General features: G+C 40.4%; 1 protein-coding gene across 1 annotated transcript in view; it reads right to left on the minus strand.

Moving 5' to 3' along the window:
• The window catches only part of LOC101850780 (putative ferric-chelate reductase 1), a gene marked incomplete at its 5' end in the record, with an annotated part of 36,686 nt that overhangs the window by 7,839 nt on the left and 9,555 nt on the right, over window positions 1–19,292 (minus strand). The window contains 11 exon segments of the mRNA XM_013079096.2: window positions 112–180; window positions 1,866–1,952; window positions 2,407–2,522; window positions 3,620–3,742; window positions 4,670–4,844; window positions 6,121–6,252; window positions 6,897–7,097; window positions 8,242–8,341; window positions 9,879–9,967; window positions 14,457–14,635; window positions 16,009–16,306. Coding sequence (XP_012934550.1) covers window positions 112–180; window positions 1,866–1,952; window positions 2,407–2,522; window positions 3,620–3,742; window positions 4,670–4,844; window positions 6,121–6,252; window positions 6,897–7,097; window positions 8,242–8,341; window positions 9,879–9,967; window positions 14,457–14,635; window positions 16,009–16,222 — 1,485 coding nt within the window.

Here is a 19,292-nt window from a genome sequence, read left to right on the forward strand (position 1 = left end):
CATCCACTGTTCTCACAATGATACCCCCCTCATTCCGCAGTTCTTACAATGATACCCCCCTCATTCCGCAGTTCTTACAATGATACCCCTCTTCATCCACCGTTCACTTACGTTGATGATGATGCACACCAAGATGATAATACCCAGGATAGGGTGGGCCTTCTGTGGCAGGTCAGGAGCCTGGAGAGGAAAAAAGAAATCCAAAATAGAGTATATATGAAAAAAATTTGTTTTTCGCTTTAGTAAGGTTTTGTGGTGCTAGAAACTGCATAAGGTTATATATGAGGGCCAAGGGGTGGATGTCAACAGAGAAGTCCAAACGGGGAATCAGGCTTACTCTGCTCACCTATCTAGCCTCAACAGCACAAAGTCTGCTTCGGCTATCAAGGCATCCGAAAAAAGCAGTCACAAAGATAGCATATTAAGAAAAAATTTTAATCAGTTTGTTTTTTGAGTAAAGGGAAACACACATCGACACAATTTCTGCCACTTAGTGCTAGGAAAAAGAAAGACTGATAGCTGGAAACAAAAGAGGAAGAGTAACGAGGTAGAACCTACCAGTAGCATCCTCCAACACCCATAGTCAAAATCTACACAATAATGGTTATCAAGCGCTAGAAAAAAGCATCAACAGACAGAAAGAGATAGTATATACTTTATACAGTCGAACCTGCCTTAACGGAAACCTGTCTTAACGGAATCTTCCCGCTCGCCCCTTGATATATTCCTCTTTAACAACCTGTATAAAACGGAAACCTGTCCAACGCGGAAACGGAAAGAAAAATCCGCTCCCTTTCGATGGTTTCACCTGTCTAAGACGGGAAATGCTTTGCCCCCTCAGCCCTGATTTGAAACAAAACTCGCAAGTTTGGTTCCGCCGGCTATAAACTTGACGCCATGGCCATGCTGCAAGGCGAGGAAGGGGAGTAGAGGTGCAATTTGGGGGTAGATGTTACCCCATCATGCGAGCCCTGAGCGATGCAGATGGTCAGTGTAGTGTGAGTGTGAAATCTCACGACTGCCCGTGAGAGTGCTCGAGTAGCGAGCCACTACGGAAACTTTCCTGGGTACCCAGAAGCCAGAAGTGTGAAATTAGTTTAACCAATGTCTGCCGCCCTGATCGTACGCCGGCTGAAAAAGAGTTCCTCGAATCGTAATTACAAGATGGCTGTGAGGGATGGCATTGGTTGACTGTGCTTGTTACACCGATGGGTGTGGTTAAGGGTGGAAGCCAGAGGATGTTCATAAATTTTTGTTTTTAATAGGTCAAACAGGGGTCCTATGAAAGGCAAGCACTGGTGGTAGTTGGATAAGTAAGACTGACGCATGTCATTATCAGACAGTATAGCAGCTGAGAGGTGTGAAGTTTTGACCACTGCTTGCCGATTGAACTAGCGATCCTTGATTCCCACCGGCTAGGCCTTTGAACCCCCACCCCCTTCCATCTCCCCCTAAATTCCCCTATCTAAGACAGAATATTTTTCAGGCTCCCTTGCGATTCCGTCTTACACAGGTTCGACTGTACTCCAGTGAAAAAAGTTAGCAGAGGAACAGTAATGAAGTAATAACAATTAGAGGCATCCTCATTGTGCGTGACAAAAAACTTGTTATCATCAATTTCCTATTATCACACTGTGGGGTTTGCTATAACACGGTCTAAACCATTGAGAAAAGTGAACAAAAAGGTAACTCTTCCCACGGTACGTATTTCAACTCCTATTTCCTGTTTTAACCAACTAGCAAATCGTGAACATTTCGCAAAGTGGGAAATAAAGATAATTTCTAAAAACGAAGAACAGGCACAGAAATTTTAAACAGAACTCTAAATCTGGCAATCTTTCATCGTTCAATAACTCCGTGCTCACCTCGCTGTAGCCTCCTGCCTCCACGAAGATGAGGATGATGGCGATAATAGTGATGATAAACACCATGGCCATACAGTTGAAGTGACCCTATCAGAAGAAGAAAAACACGACAAATATAAATTCATCAGTATGAATGCATCATCATAAATGGTTTTCTTTCATCATATTATCCTTCACTTTCCTAAAAAATAAAAAAAAATACTAGTCTCATAATTCTGTCTGAGCTCAGCATTTTCTTCAAACATTATCTTTTGATAAAGGGGAATTGCTGGGTCTGGTAAAATCAAAATTATTCAGAAAGGAAACAAGGAGTCAAATTGTTCACCCTTTTATTCTTATTTAAACTTTACAAAATATTCGGAAAGACAATAATGGGGAAGGAAGAGGAGGTTGAAATTATGATATGTTAATTCTTTTTACTTAATTAATTAATTCTTTTTAAAAATCTCTATTTTGCGTGTTCCAAATGAGTTATTACAGCTCTACTAGCCTGCATAAAGTCTGGTACGGAAGGCACAAAAATTCTCGCGTGGAGACTTACCAAGAACCAATACTTGTGCTCAAACATCCTCTGGTTGGGCCACATGGGCTTGTAGTACTTGGTCAGCAACAAACCGATGGAGGCGAACAGCACCCAGGCCAAGATCATCAAGCAACCTGCGTGCACACACAAATACACACAGTGTATCATTCAGAGTTTGTATCAACTCCTGTTGCATGATCAAACCCGCTCTCCCCTTACGTTTTACCAGTGTGAAACTAGGCGAATACAGATCAATGTTTGGTTATTTTTAGATAAGTCTGATTCATGAAAAACAGCATAAAAGTTGAGGGGGGGGGGGGGTATATTTTGGTTTCTAGGATGCTACTGCTGATGACGATTAATGTCATATATATCAATAATAACAATAATTATAATACAAATTATAGTACTAATATAATGATAATGGGAATTATATAAATTCTCACAAAATTTAATTATTTCTTTCCACAAAAAAAAGTCAGATACACTCAACTGTATATATATGCCTTTCACTTTAATTAAAAGCAGCAAGATTTACACAAAACTTTTTGCACTCATAGCTTAGCAGCCCAAAACCATAACTAGCAGTGATCAAAGTTTCATCTTGCTGAAATAAAGTGTTATTGTACACAATTTACACTAGGCTGGTGCAACAAATTTGTGGCAGTCCTACGCACATAATATAGCAAAAGGAAACGTGCAAACTTACTGTGGAGGGCGCTCGTAGCCTACAGGTTAAGGTGTTCCTCTCTTATTCAAAGGTACCGGGTTCGGTAGCGATGGAAAAAATTTCTTCTCTAAAACTGTCTCCTCTCACCTCCTTTCCTGCTCTCTAGCAATGTTTTGTAGCTGTTTTCGTCTTCACTTTCTGCCCCCCCCCCTTTGCTCCCTCCTCTGGGCTCCTAACTCTGCAGCCTTTCCACTGCTACTCCTTGGCTCCTTCTTAATGCTGTCTTTCAGCCTCACCCTTGATCTTCTGGTAGGAAAGATCTACACCTAGCCTTCTCGGACAAGGGCGAAAAATCTTGAAGATCTCATGGGCACATTGGACACGTTAAAGATCCCTTGGCGGTCTAAAATCAATAAGAGTAGGCTTCGGCCGCCACCTTGGCAAAATTCAAAATTCCCTACCAACTGAAAATGTTTAATGTGTCCTGTGCGTTCAAATGACCGTATGCAGTTGCGAGCACCGTAAAACATTCACCCCCTAAAAACCCCCAAACAAACTTACCGTGAGCCTTAGCCAGTGAGTACCTGGCGCGGTCGTTGTAGTCGCCAGTGGAAGCAATGTCAACTCGGCTAGCACTAGCCAAAGGCAACTCCTCAACACTGAGTCCGTGTCGGCTGGGACTACCTGTGAAGGGCACAAGAGAAAGAAGAATGTTATCATCTCCACGGGAAATAAAACTCACAGCTAGCTGACGGAGAGAAAATCTAAAACAAGAGCATTTTTTAAAGTTTTAGTTTTAGCAAGAGTCTTACGATAAGAAAGTGGCGATGGCCTCAGAAAGCCCAGATGAAACATCACAAGACAGTAGCTGCAATGGACCAACAGGGAGCACGAGGCAGGGGAAGGCCAAGGGAAACATGGAGATGTGTGGAAAGGGACATGAGAGAGATGAAGCTCACTTGGAATGAGGATGGAAGGATGGCCCAGGACAGCGATAAATGGAAGGAGCTTGTATGTGGCCTATACCCTGCCAGGGGTGAAAGGCATTGATGATGATGATGAAGAGTTTTATGGAACTTGCAACACAAAAAGGTCATATAAGTGACGAAGATTAGATGTGATACTTGTGAGTAACATACAAAGAAAAGAAGGGGGAGAGATAGATCTTTGACTTTGATCGAAAACACAAACACAAAAAAGATGGGAGGAGAGATCAGGACGGTAGATGTTTGATAAGAAAGAAGGAGATTACTACACCAGAGCACCTGACAACCACCCATGAATACACTCTCAACACAAATAAAACGTAGAGGACGTACATGTCTAGGTAACAATTGGTCACTTTTAAGCACAAGGGGGCTATCGCGAAAAATGCCGTTTTGAGAAAATCGGAGGTAAAGTTTATATACCCCGGTTCAGTTTCTTTAAAAGACAAGGACAGTTTTCTCTAAAACCAAACAAATATACACACCAATAAAACTGAACTTCTTCTATAGGTTGGGCAATGCCCACTTTTGGTGTAAGTCAAGATTTCTGGAAACCCCCGAAAACTGGGTTAGCTCGCTTGTCCATAAAAGTGACCAATTCATCTCCCCCCCCCCAGACACTAACCTTTCTTAGCAAAGCCATGGGCAAAAAGCAGATGCTGGGGTCCTCCACGTAGAGACTTGAGCTCGTCGTAGTACTGGTCCAGGTCTCGCCTCACCGTGAACTTACAGCGCAGACGAGCATTCTCGTAAGAACCTTTTTCTTCCAACAAGAAGCCGTACTTGCTTCTACGGGATGACTGTAGGAGACATATATATATATCACAAATGACATATAATCTATGTGATGGTCGAAATCACCAGTGAGCTACAGTAAAGGTTTACGCTAGTTTTGACATAATGTCAAACTGATCCATCACTGCATTGCTTACACAATCAGGGCTAACAACTGGTTACCAAGAAAAATCTCAAATTTTCCGACTCCATGGAAACATTAGCGCATTACTAAAAATTTACAGATCATATTGTCTTAGTTTAAGTATTTTTATAGAAAGTGCAATATGACCTGCACAACGAGATTAAAATATAAATAATTTCACTATGATCAGTGTGAAGTAGGGCAAAATCCAGATAATTTCTGGATTTATCCATAAAATTCGCACCTCTGCACAAAGGTCTACCACTTTATAAACTGGATAAAATACAACTACAAATTTCAGAGTCATGATATAGTCATGGTCAGATACATTTACAAACTACATTCCATTTGTTTGTGCAGCTATGTCTGAAGCAGTGAATAAACCATACTTTTCAATGAAAAAAGTCTACATTTTAAAAGTTCTTTTATGGCAATGATAAACTAAAGACATTTTTTCCTCTTTAAAACAACAACGTATAAATGAGCGCCAATGATATAGAAAATGTGTGTGTGCCTGAAGAAAGGTACCAAAAGTCGGATTTTGACCATTTTGAGTCAAGGGTTGTACCTTATAGGAAATTTATTGCTGAACACAGAGGTGTTTTTGAATTTTTGAGATACCTCAAGTATTTTGAGAGATATTGCACATTTTTGTGAAGTAGGGTATAAAGATATAATTAACAAACTTGAGAACACATATAAACTTGAAAAAGACGTTTTTTAAAGGGTATTTATTCATGGGAAATTCATTTCCAATTCGGCATTCAGTTGACATCCATATCATGATTAAAATTCAATGGTAAAACATGGCAGGGAAGAGAAAACATGTTTCAAGAATAGATTTTAACATCTTTTAAAAGCAGTTTTCATTATGTATTTTTTAAGCAATACCCTAAAAATAATTCAAAAATAAAATATTTAAAAGCCAAATCAAAGAAAACCCTTTTAACACATTGTTAGAAAATGGTGGAACTATCTATCATTTTTTATGGAAACACATTTTCGTTTAAAAAAGTGATTTTTTGGGGTCATTATCAGCCTGTAGCTCCAAACGGTCTGGAGCTGCTTTTGGTACTTTTCTTTCGGGTGTACACACAAATCTTACAAGAACGTCATGAATACGTATGTCCATCAAATATCAAATGACATTCACTTACATAGCTTGGTGCATCCTCTTCATATTTCGGAACTGGAACGTTTTTCTTGGGGTCATCCTGGTTGTAGGAAAGATAAACTTCTGTGGACTCGGTGGCAGAGTTGTGGGCACAAGTAAACACAGTGTCACCTCCCTGAAAAAACAGCACAAAAAATAGAGAGTTAGAAATGGCGAATAAGAATTAGAAGATAATAAAAAGCAAGAATTAGAAAATGTAACAAAAAAGAATTGGAACAAGAATTAGAAGAGTCAAACGAGATTGAAAAGAAGTAACAAACAATTTTTTAAAAAGTACTTGTAAGAACAAATAAGAATGAGAAAAAGTAACAAACAAGAATTTTTTAAAAAAGTAATTGTTTGAACAACTAAGAATGAGAAGACGTAACAAAAAAAAAAACTGTAATTGCAACAAAACTCCACATGCTCAATAATTCACAAGCGCCTGATTCCATGATGTCGCGACACATATTTTCTGCCACGAAAAAAAACTTACATAATCAGACTCCCAAAACTGTATTGAACACGTTTAATTTTTTTCAAACATACTGGGTTGACAGTTGCGCAGTCTGTTCTAGCACCTTCCATGTACGTGTCATCTGACTGCCCCTCCGCTGTCTGTTCTAGTACCTACCATGTACGTGTCATCTGACTGCCCCTTCGCTGTCTGTTCTAGCACCTACTATGTACGTGTCATCTGACTGCCCCTTCGCTGTCTGTTCTAGCACCTACCATGTAGTGTCATCTGACTGCCCCTACACTGTCAGTTCTAGCACCTACCATGTACGTGTCATCTGACAGCCCCACGGCCACGTAGCGGTCAGCAGCACCATCGGCCAGGCCTCCCAGCTCAAAGACCGTGTTCTCCGGGGTAGATCTCCAGGTCAGGATGTACAGACACTGGGCCTCCTCACAGCCGGCCGGCTCACGGAAACAGCCTTTGTAAGTGCCGCATTCACTTGTGATGATGGGGGGAGTGTACTGTAATAAAATAGACGAAAATTCAATTACGCTTTATTAATCCAAGTTTTTAGTTTTAGTTTTAGTAAGCGTTTTACGGCAATTGCACACAATAAGGTCATATAAGTGTCCAAGATTAGAGGTGTTACAAGAGAGCAACAAACACAAAAAAGGAGGGGAGATAAAGCTGATAGATGTTTGATAGGAAAGAAGAAACAAACCACACCAGAGCGCCCGCCAACCACCCACAATCCAATCTCTCCGGGGAAATTTGGGTTACAATGGCAAACATACAAACACAAACGCATGTACAGGGGACAAGGGAAGCGGTGTGGGCAGAGTACCGTGGGAGGGTAGTGGGGGAGAAAAAAACTGAAGGAAAATTGTGTAACTGTAATTTTTCTAATTACACTGTTCGACTGACAAAGATCATTACTCTGCCAAGGACACTGAAGTTGAGAATATTATTTTTTAAGCGCAAGCAAAAAATCCCATGTCTCCCAGCTTTGTATCAGTACTTATTTTTTGATCACTTGTACCGACTAATCTGCCAGTTACATAGAAAATATAATAAACATAGGGAGCAGGAGAACTTTTCAGCAGTAAGTAAAGTACATCTCACAACTGTCTTGCTTTTAAATAGACAAAAAAATGCCTTTTCCCAGTAAGAAGCAGTGAAATACAAATTATCCAAGTCATGAAGGAATGCTACAAAAAGCACTACTTTCGATGCACACTACAATCAATGTACCCATATCATAAAGGACCACTAATATTATAAGCCACGTTTATATTGTAGTTATTGATCCAGCAACCATTGACCCAAATCGATGAACAATTCTTTTTTACCAATTCTATTTTATATTCTTTTTAAATATTGCAGTTCACATTGGTTTAGTTAACTGTTTAAAGCCCATGCATTTTGACAAGACTTTGCTGACATTAATTTGCCTTAACCAAAATAGCAGAAAGAGTGGGATAGAAAAACTGTGGGGAAAAAAGGCAAAGAGTGGAAAAAAAATATTGTTGTAGCTGTATAGGTTGTTTTTAGAAATAGTTTTGTAGCGTCAAAAACTAGGACCGGGCAATATGTGAACCCATAATACACGATCGATCGATCGATTGACACATGCAATGATGTTCCAGCCAGAATGAGTTAACTTACCCTAGATCTGGGCAGAGGCCGATTGCCTGGGGTGGGGTCTTCCAAAATAGCAGACTTCTCCGACACCCAGTAGGTATCATCATTTTCAATAAAAGTGGCTCTGGAAGAAGCAGAAATAAAGGTTAATTTGTTTTAGTAAGAGTTTCACCGCACTTGCAACAAATACAATAAGGGCATATAAGTATAAGTGCAGAAGATTAGAGTTGTTTGTTTACAAGAGAGAAATAAAACACAAAAAAAGGAGAGATAAGGATGATGAATGTTTGATGAGGAAGGAGTGAACCACATCAGAGCACCCACCAACCACCCACAAATAAGGGTTAAATACACATTAGCATTATAGCTCTAAATTTGTCAAGAGTTTTTAAGAAAGAGGAATCACCATATTCAATGTAGGAGATCTGATGAATGTGTTGCAGTGTGAGCAGGAACAGGAAGAATTTAATGTACTGCATGGGGGAAGAGCAAGACTGATCTAGACACAAAAGTGACACAGTTAGTTTTAGTTTTAGTAGAGGTTTTACGGTGCTCGCAACTGCATAAGGTCAAATGAGCGCCAGAATATTAGACGTGTTACAAGAGAGTAACAAACATAAAAAAGAAGAAGAAGAGATAAGGACGATAGATGTTTGATGGGAAAGAAGGAGCAAACCACACCAGAGCACCCGCCAATAGAAGTGACACAGAGGGAAAACAAAGCAGCAGGAGCTACAACTGCCATTCTCCAGCCATCTGTTGCTCATCAGGGGAGGAAAAAAGCAAACTAAAAAGAGGTTAGGCTACTGGACTCCGGACGTCTACGCAGAAAAAATATAATTTTGCTCTCAAAAGAAATCCAGGATATAGATCTAAGAATCATGACAAATGGACGGACATGAGGTGGGGACCCACCCACCGTTTCCTTTCAGAAAGAGTTTTACGGCACATGCAACACAATAAGGTCATATGACTGCCGAGAGGTGTTACAAAAGAGTAACAAAGACAAAAAAAAAAGGAGGTGAGATAAGGACAACAAATGTTTTTTTTCTGTAAAGTGTTTTACGGCGCTCGCAACTGCATAAGGTCATATGAGCGCGCAGGACACACCTAATATTTTCAGTTGGTAGGAAATTATGAATTTGAATTTTGCCAGGGTGGCGGCCGAAGCCTACTCTTATCGATTTTAGACCACCAAGGGATCTTTAACGTGCGCAACTTGCACACGGGCCCTCCGAGATTTTTCGCCCTTGTCCGAGAAGGCTAGGTGTGGATCTTTCCTACCAGAAGATCAGGGGTGTGGCAGAAAGACAGAAGTAAGGAGGAGCCAAGGAGTAGCAGTAGAAAGGCTGCAGAAAGAGTCAGGAGCCCATAGGAAGGGGCAAAGGAGGTGAGGGGGTAGAAAGTGGAAATGAAAGCAGACAACAGAACATTGCTAGAGAGCAGGAAAGGAGGTGAAAGGAGACAATTTTAGAGAAAATTTTTTTTCGGTCACTACCCGGATTCGAACCCGGGACCTTTGAATGAGAGGCCAACACCATAACTTCTAGGCGACGAGAGCCCCTTAACAAATGTTTGATAGGAAAGAAGGAGCAAACCACACTAGAGCACCCGCCAACCACCTGCTCCACCCACTGTACAACGATCACGGCCACACATACCTGAACTCAATGTGCCCATGACGGCGGTTTGGAGTCCACACAAACATCAGTTTCGTCTTTGGCTTCTCGTCACGACTCACCACCGCGAACTGGCAGAAGAAGAGAAACAAGACACTTTTGTGAGTACTATGTTGCTGGGCAGTGTCTGGACATGACAATGAAGATTAATCTTATGTCATCTGTCATATACACAATAAAGGCTATATATTTGTCCTGAAACAGTTTATGCAAAACATCAACAGTGAAAACATGTGAAAGGAACAGACTCTGTAACAACAATCACCAACCATTGGTGCCTGCATGATAGACCCAATTTTCAGCTTTTGTTGTGCGATCAGCACCAGTGGTTAGTGAGCTCTGCCTCAGAGTAATTTCCAACATATCAACAGTCACAGTTGCAATCCACGTAAGTCTGAAATTAATCCTTTCAAAGAAAACAGTGAATGAGTGCCAGGAGTTCCAGAAACGAATATTAATCTTGCATTGGTGTTGTTGTTTTTTGGCTCAAAAAACTTGCAGGCCCCTGCAAAGAATATACCTGCCGTGATACTGCGAGTCGTAAGATGCGACAAAAGGTGAAAAGGTCTGGTCGTCCGAAAGGTGCCACTTTGCAGAGGGCCAACTATCCGATCCAGTAAAAATCAGAAAGTTATAAAAACACAAACAAACACAGCATTTTATTTTTCAATCTTGGGAGACGGAGAAGCTTCTGCATCTGCAGGAACAAAGAAGGACAGCTGATAAAGTCGAAAGGACTCTTCTGACACGAAACTTTCTCTGTCGAACAAGTCTCTCCAGACTGCGTCGTGGAATGTTCGCACCTTGTATGAATCAGGAAAGAGTTCTCAAGTAGCACAAGAGATGAAGAGATACACACTGCACATACTACGAGTCAGCGAAACACACTGGATACAGTCTGGACAGAAGCAGCTCAGCTCGTGGGAACAAGTATCACAGAAAAGTGGGAAGACATGGAATAACATCAAGAGGCTATCCCAGGATAGAGAAAGGGGGAAAGTATTTGTCTACAGCCTATACCCTGGTGCAGGGTGAGAAAGGCAATGATAATGATGAAAAACTTGCAAGATTAGATATTAAGGCATGAAACAAGAGGGTTTCCAAGCCATCTCTTCAGACAAAAAACAAACAAACAACACAACCTAATTTTAAACGTACTTGGTTTCCAACCTTTCTCTTTGATGTGTTGGTGACACTGCATGGTCAATGAAGAGTCTTCTAGAGAAAAACACAATTACCCTCGCACAAATAGGACACAAAAACCCTCAATCAAATAAAACACAACACTACACAACACTCGCACAAATAGGACACAATAACCCTCAATCAAATAAAACACAACACTACACAACACTCGCACAAATAGGACACAAAAACCCTCAATCAAATAAAACACAACACTACACAACACTCGCACAAATAGGACACAATAACCCTCAATCAAATAAAACACAACACTACACAACACTCGCACAAATAGGACACAATAACCCTCAATCAAATAAAACACAACACTACACAACACTCGCACAAATAAGACACGGTAGCCCTCACACAAATTATTCACGATAACCCTCACACAAATTATTCACGATAACCCTCACACAAATTATTCACGATAACCCTCACACAAAAACAAGGCAAAGCCTAACTGCCACCAGCAATGATGTTTTTGTTGGACTACTTGTGTGGTTGTATTATTGTGTCACACGTGATGTTGATGAATTGAATAATTGAATACGAAAGAATAATACTTACCATTCTGAGACAAATTTTCCCATAGAATTAAATTATGGTACTTTATTTATTCTTTTTAAAATCTAATTTCAATGAGCATTCGAAAACAAAATTTGTATAACAGGTACACCTTTGAGAAAAAAAATTCTTGGGGAGTTAAAATTCAAAGGTTCATGTTTAACTCCATACTATTTACTGAATAACAGCAAACTCGTAGCGATGAGTACCAGTTATTAACTTTTTTTGATGTAAGAAAGAAAAAGGAAAAAAAAGTCCTTTAAGCACAGAACCTTTTGAAAAAAAATCATGGTGGTTTAAATAACATTATCATCAAAAGAAGGAAACTGTTCACTCATTTTTATTAATGTAAAGAATAGACGAAAAAGCAATGATCCCATTTATATGTGCTTCCTGCCATAAGTTTCAAGTAATTTCCACTCATGTCTGCACCATAAAGGAGTTTTGCCCCACAAACTTGACCGCCCAAGAAACAACGTAGCTCATATTTTTTTTATCAAGGTGGTTCCTTGCAGTACTATACAGTATGAAGCGACATCACTTACGACTAACCCGACACCAAGTCTAATTTAAAATTGTTTATTTTGTTTGAGCATAAAGTAAATCACACAAAAAATTCAAAAACAAGAGACGACACATTTCGACACACAGAACACACACGTAACCATCTCAAACATGGCATCCTGTTTCTATAAACAAGCTCAAAAGCAATTCAACTTTCTGGGACTTGGAATTCAAAGCATATGCATGCAAAAACTATGAACAAAAGTAATGTATTTTAACTACAGTCAGTCCATCACTATTACAATCCTTTGCAGACTTTTTGAGGAGGGAAATGCAGTAGCATCAGTCTTTCTTTTTAATTTTAGTGAGCATTTTCTGGCACTTGCAACACAACAGAAGGTCATACAAGTGCCGAAGATTAGAGGTGATCCAAGAGTGTAACAAACAAAAAAAAAGCAGGAGGAGAGATTTCGATTGTAGAAGTTTGATAGGAAAGAGGGAGCAAACCACACAAGAGCATCTGCTAACCACTCGCTAGTAGAAATGGAGAAGCAAGCAGTAGTTCTCATTGAGCAGAGTGTTTGATATGTCTGTATGACATGCAACTAATAAAGAGTTGAAAAGTACGCGATGTATATGATTAGGCAGTTGTATAGGAGACTGTACCTTCACACCAAAAAAGACCAGTCAAATTCCAGTTACAAAATATCACAATATTTTAGTCAGTTTTAAAGGTTCAGCATACACTCTGTATTCACACGCCAAACAGAAATCGCAGGGCATGCGCAAAACTCTAATATTTAAAAAAATCTCTTATTCCTTTTGCACTCTAAAGTTTGATTTTGACAGTCCAGCTGCCACAAAAAACAAAAACAATGGAGAAAAAAAAAATCTAAAAAAATAAATCCCCCAACTACACGCTGACACAGCTCAGCAGCAAACACAGTCGCACATTTACAAATACTGAAGCAAAACCAACAGCAGAATCACACCATCTTCACGATGAGAAGCCTGCAAAAAACATCCTACCACTTCCCAGTGACACCATGCACAAAATCAACTACAATGTGTATCTAACTATGATACTTCTTAATTCTGAACTTTTACAAAGAAAGATAGGTTTGAAAGCTAAGGAAATAAAACATCAAACACTTTTCTTGCCAAAAGGAACATTGAGAAGAATATACTCAATCTCTTTGATTTGTATGTGATACACCATTGCAGAAGAAACTTCCTTATATAAAGAACAAACACAAGGTTTGAAAAAAAATGGACAATAAAAAAAAGAAAAACTGCATTTATTCACAGCAGAAACCTGAAAAAAAAACCCTGAATCCTTTTAACTCGCGCAGCAGCTTCTCTTTTTCGAGCAGAGAAAAAAGTTACGATCAAATGATTTCATCTTTAAGTTCATAGATTTGAGCACAGGAAGGTCAAGGGTCTCAAGAGCACACCAGCCACAAAAACAACTACTACTGCAAACAAATTGGAATCAGAAAAGACATTCCAGAAGAATTTTGTCTTAATAAAACAATTACCAAACATAAAACATAACATAGCAAAAATTAGTGGGCAGGGACAAAATGTTTCGGTCCATGTCTCAACAGTAACACAAAAATTATTTTGGAACTCAGTTGTCATTGGTCATAAGGGAAAAAAAACAACCCAGGATTGAAATAATTGGGATCAAAATCAACATAATTAGAGCAAAGCACATTTTTAGTAGATTTGATTACCTTTGGAAGAAGACCAAAGAGAGTGTCTCTCTAAAGAAAAACAAAACATTTGACCGTTGCATTTCTCTGCCTTACAATGACATAATAAATAAAGAAATAGCCCTGAAATCAATGTATGGCACTGAGCGAGAAATGACCAACCAAAGCAGAAATGACGTAACTTAAGACTAAGAGAAGTGATAATGGAAATAAGACTGAAACATAAGAAACACAACATCTAAATGAAGAAGAAAGGGTGACAGGAAAGAAGGAACCACTTCAAATGGAACACTCATCCCTCACTCAAACGCAACTGCACCTTGTTGGAAAATGCTGAATTTTACAATTACAAATTAATGTCTATACAAATCCACAGAACATCTTTCTCTTTTCATGTTTGGCCTACCCCATCTTCTAGCCGATGCTCATTTACATTCAAATAGCAGATTGAGAACCCAATACTTCAAGAGACAATACTGTTGTTGTTCAGTTGTAGTTTAGAGAGAGTCTGCAAAGTACCATCAACCACAAAGTGATAATAAAAGAACATTTCTTTAAAGACTGTCAAAATATGAAGAAAACTTACAGCGCTTGCCTGGGCTCCCGGCTGCCCTTCTGTCTGGTCACACTCACGGCCAACCTCAAAGTCCTGGCCGTCTAGAAGGGTCAACTGACCGACTGGCTTCTTGCCGCGGATGTATGGGTATGGGTAGGCACCCAGGATGAAAGAGCGGAAGGCACGTCCTTCCGTGGCCACCAGGTTCACTGAGGATGAGATGGTTTCAGGATGAGTAAAAAAAAAAAAAAAGTTTTAGTAAAGGTTTTATGACACTCGCAACTGCATAAGGTCATATGAGCGCCAAGGGGTGGATGTCAACAGAGAAGTCCAAACGGGGAATCAGGCTTACTCTGCTCACCTCTCTAGCCTCAACAGCACAAAGTCTGCTTCGACTATCAAGGCATCATGGAAATAGCAGTTCACAACAGAGTGACAAACATACAAAAGAAGTAGAGGAAAATGACGTAAGCAAGAATGAGGAAAGAAAAAGCAGCAGTTTCCCCTATATTGTTCCAGCACAGTATGAGCATGACATTGATAAATCAGTAGATTTACAACTCTACTGTGCATAAGAACATGTTGATATCCCCTTTTACACTTCAGAAAGTAGTACTGCCCTGAGGGCTGGGGGGGTTCAGGATGAGTGGTCAATCAACAACACAGGGCAAAAGGAGCGCAACTTTGTCCCTGAAAGACACTCTTGTCACCATCTTCACTGAACTACACTCTCAGAATTCCCCCTTCCCCCAACCCTCCCCCATAAGCAACAGACTGTTAGGTGCATAACAGTCATTCACAAATTCCACCTTTACTGATTGTTAAGTGCATCCCCTCGCGGCTAATGAACTGACACAACACGAGAAAAGTGCCCTCTTTTTTCTTGTAAGTGTTTTTATGAAACTTGCAACACAGTAAGGTCATACACGTGCTAAAGATTCGAGGTGTTACACTGAGAGCAACATACACAAAAAAAAAGAAGTAGGAGAGAAAAGGATGATAGATGGTTGATAGGAAAAAAGGAGCAAGCCAAACCAGAGCACCCATCAACCACCCATCAAGTGCCTTCCTGTAAGATGCACAGTACAACCTAGATGATGAAGACAGGAACAGACATTATTTAAACAATTGAGCAGACGGACCGCTTCAACCCTGCCTGTCACGGCCAACCTGGGCAGAAAGAGAGATACAACATCCCACCCAGCAGAATGACTCACACTTAATACACATCCTCAACACATGGGAATCAAACCTATGTTTCCTGCAAAAAAAACCCAGCAAAGCATCTATAGCTACACAACAGATGCCGGTGAACTGGAACTTAATCATACTCATAAAGTAAAAGTAAAGTAAAGTTCAAATATCATGTACCCCTCCCCCCCCCCCCCAAAAAAAAAAAAAAAAAAAAAACAAAAATAAAACAAAATAAACAAAAAAGACACACACAACCTCCCCCCCCCCCCCCAACACACATAAAAAAAACTAAACAAAAGAGACACCCCCCCAACAAAACAAAATAAACAAAAGAGACACACACACACACACAAAAACCCACTAACAAAACAAACCAAAGCAAACTGACCATGGATCTCACTGCCCAGACCGTACTGCTCCTCCTGCACCTGGATCCTGAAGGGCGAGGGCATGACCTGGGGCTGGCGTCCGTCGGGAGTGTCGGTGGGCATGAGGGAGTCACACTTGCAGCACTGCGTCAGGTCCTGGACGGCCGCGTCGCTGGTCAGCACCAGGCACGACACGGCCCAGGCCAGCGAGACCAGGCCCAGGGCGGGTACCATTGTCGCTGTGGCGTGGGGGGGTCAAAGGGTGGGCGGGACGGTGGGAAGACTCACTCTGTCTGCGGTCACTGCTCACAGCTATTTCTGTTGACAGAAAAGTTTTGTTTTAGTAAGAGTTTTACGGCACTCGCAACACAATAGGGTCATATAAGAGCCGAATATTAGAGGTGCTATAAGAGAGTAACGAACACAAAAAAAGGAGGGGAGATCAAGACGATAGATTTTTTTGCAGGAAAGAAGGAGCAAACCACACCAGAGCACCCGCCAACCACCCACACAGAAACCTTTGAGCTTAGAGTTTTTTAGCTTTTAGTTGAAGTAAGGTTTTACAGCGTTCTCAGGAGTCAACTGCATAAGGTCATATGAGCGCTAAAGGGTGGATGTCAACAGAGAAGTCCAAACGGGGAATCAGGCTTACTCTGCTCACCTCTCTAGCCTCAACAGCACAAAGTTGTCTTCGACTATCAAGACATCCCGGAAATAGCAGCTCACAAGAGAGTGACAAACATACAGAAGAAGTAGAGAAAAAAATGACGATAGTAAGGAGGAGAAAAGAAAAAGCAGCAGTTCTCACAGACACACATCGACATATTAACAATCATTTAGAGCAAGGAAGGGGGCTCTCGTGTTCTGTCGTCTGCTTTCGTCTCCACTTTCTGCTCCTTTCCCTTCATCTCTTAGACCCCTCCTCAGGGCTCCTGACTCTTTCTGCAGCCTTTCTACTGCTTCTCCTTGACTCCTTCGTACTGCTGTCTTTCAGCCACACCCCTGATCTTCATGGTAGGGAAGACATACACCTGGCCTTCTCGGGCAAGTTGCGCACGTTAAAGATTCCTTGGTGGTCCAAAATCGACAAACGCTTCAGCCGCCACCCAGGCAAAAATTCAAAATTTCCTACCAACTGAAAATGTTGGATGTGTCCCGTGCGCTCATATGACCGTATGCAGTTGCAAGCGCCGTAAAACCCCCCCCCCCCCCAAAAAAAAAAAAAAAAAAAAAGAGCAAGGAAAATAAGCAAGACAGATCAGCAGACTGCCAAAACAGCAAAATGAAAAAAAAAGAAGTTGGAACTACCCTCCAACCATCCCAAAAAGTTGACAGAAAAGACACGCTACAATCAAATAATACTCAAGAAAAAGGGTAACGGTCTCCTTCAGCTGTCCTTCATGCATGATGTCACGGCTACCTCATGTTGTCTCATAACCCTATCCGTACGCCCTGGGGTCATTTTGTACCCACGGGGTTGTATTCTTCACATTTTAGAATACATCTAGTACGAAGATCTCATTGAAACTTTCAGTATATCCCAAAAATCATTTTGACAGACTGCTATGCAAAGCGTATGGATCGGATTAACAAGTAAATTTTCTTTTTGGAAAGTGGTGGCACAGAGTTCCCCATGTCGTACGGATACTAGTCCACAGCTTATGCATCACCAACACATGTGTGACCAAAATTCTGTTAAAGTAGACAAATGGCCCAGAAGCAAATAAAACAATTCGCATCAACCTTACCAAATTTAGATTACGGTAAAATGAAGATAAAGAGCAAAGTAGCATATAGTCATATTTTCAGTGAATGCACTCGCCTGATCTGACTGGTTTTGCGTAGACAGGCAAGATAACTACCCCCCCCCCCCCCCCCAAAAAAAAAAAAAGAAGAAAAAAACCCAACAACAACAAAATAAAACAAAAACACAAACAAAAAAACAATCAAACAATTTAAGCCTAATTCTTTTGGGGAGACTTAGCTAATAAGAGTAAATCATAACATTTATCAGACGGTCATGTTATAAGTTATAGAAAATATCCCCAGAACGCAAGTCTTGACTCGCAATGCGTGTATAGCCAAGATATTATATTTTGGCGTATATAAAAGAAATCTTTGAGAGAGCGCACTGAGGGAAAAAAAAATTGGGCATTTTATGCATGAGTAAATATGAAATGAGATTCATCAATGTTGTTATAATACGAATATTATCATAACCCTTTGGGGCACAAAAATGGATTTCTTCTGCATATTAGGAATATATATATATATATATCACACACACATACACACACACATACATGTGTGGCATGTGCTACGGGCTACTTTTTCACTTGTTAAAAGGCAACACGCTGGAAGAAGATATATAGCCTACACACAGTCAAAGAAACTAGTAGTGTGTAACGGCGTCAAAGAAAGCGACAAGCTGCAGCGACAAGGAATGCCACGGTGTCCGAATATGGATTAACCCTACAATATCCAATTCTAATTTCTTGAACAAGTGTCTGGTGAAGTTACTGGGGGTCAGAAGGACAGGCAGGGTCACCAACGATGAAGCGTTAAGAAGAACAAGACAGAGCCCAGTCAGAGATGAGGTGGGAAGAAGGCGGTGGCGATGGATTGGACATACTTTCAGGAAGTCAGGCAGCTGCTTAACAAAGAAAGTGTTGGATTGGAACCCACAGGGTAAAAAATCAAGGGCACGACCACGTGGAACCAGGAAAGGGAAAGGTGGAAAGTGCTTGCTCGAGGCCTATACCCTGATCCAAGGTATAAAAAAGCCAATGATTGATGACGATGATGATGATGATCCAATTATATCATAAGAGAAGAACGTGCCCATTCACAGGGCTGTTATATGTACAGTGCAGCCTATTAAAAACCCAATTGGCAGTACTGAATGTGTTAAGTTTCGACTTTAAACAACAACCCCAAAATCGTGCACGCATCATCTTTTCCACAACCGGTCAGTTTGGCCATAGCAGAAGCGACAAGTCATCTCTTCATATTTCTTCTGTTTTGCTTAAGAAATATTCTCCTCCGTAGATGCATTGGTTATCGCCAAACAACGTTGGACGAACTATTACAACTGATGTTATTACTGCTATAATTGTATGTACTAGTGTCAAAGTAATTACAACCACTTTTACTGGTATCGCTGACGTTGCTGAACTTCTTAATCGTGCAAGTCTATCTAAAAAGAGTGTGCAGTAACAGTTAGTTAATTAATTTTATTTTAATTACTATTATTCTTTTATTTACTTTCTTTATTGTATTTTAAAAATTTACTTTTATTTTTTTT

This window comes from Aplysia californica, unplaced genomic scaffold, assembly GCF_000002075.1.
Source record: "Aplysia californica isolate F4 #8 unplaced genomic scaffold, AplCal3.0 scaffold00040, whole genome shotgun sequence".
Lineage (NCBI taxonomy): Eukaryota > Metazoa > Mollusca > Gastropoda > Aplysiida > Aplysiidae > Aplysia > Aplysia californica.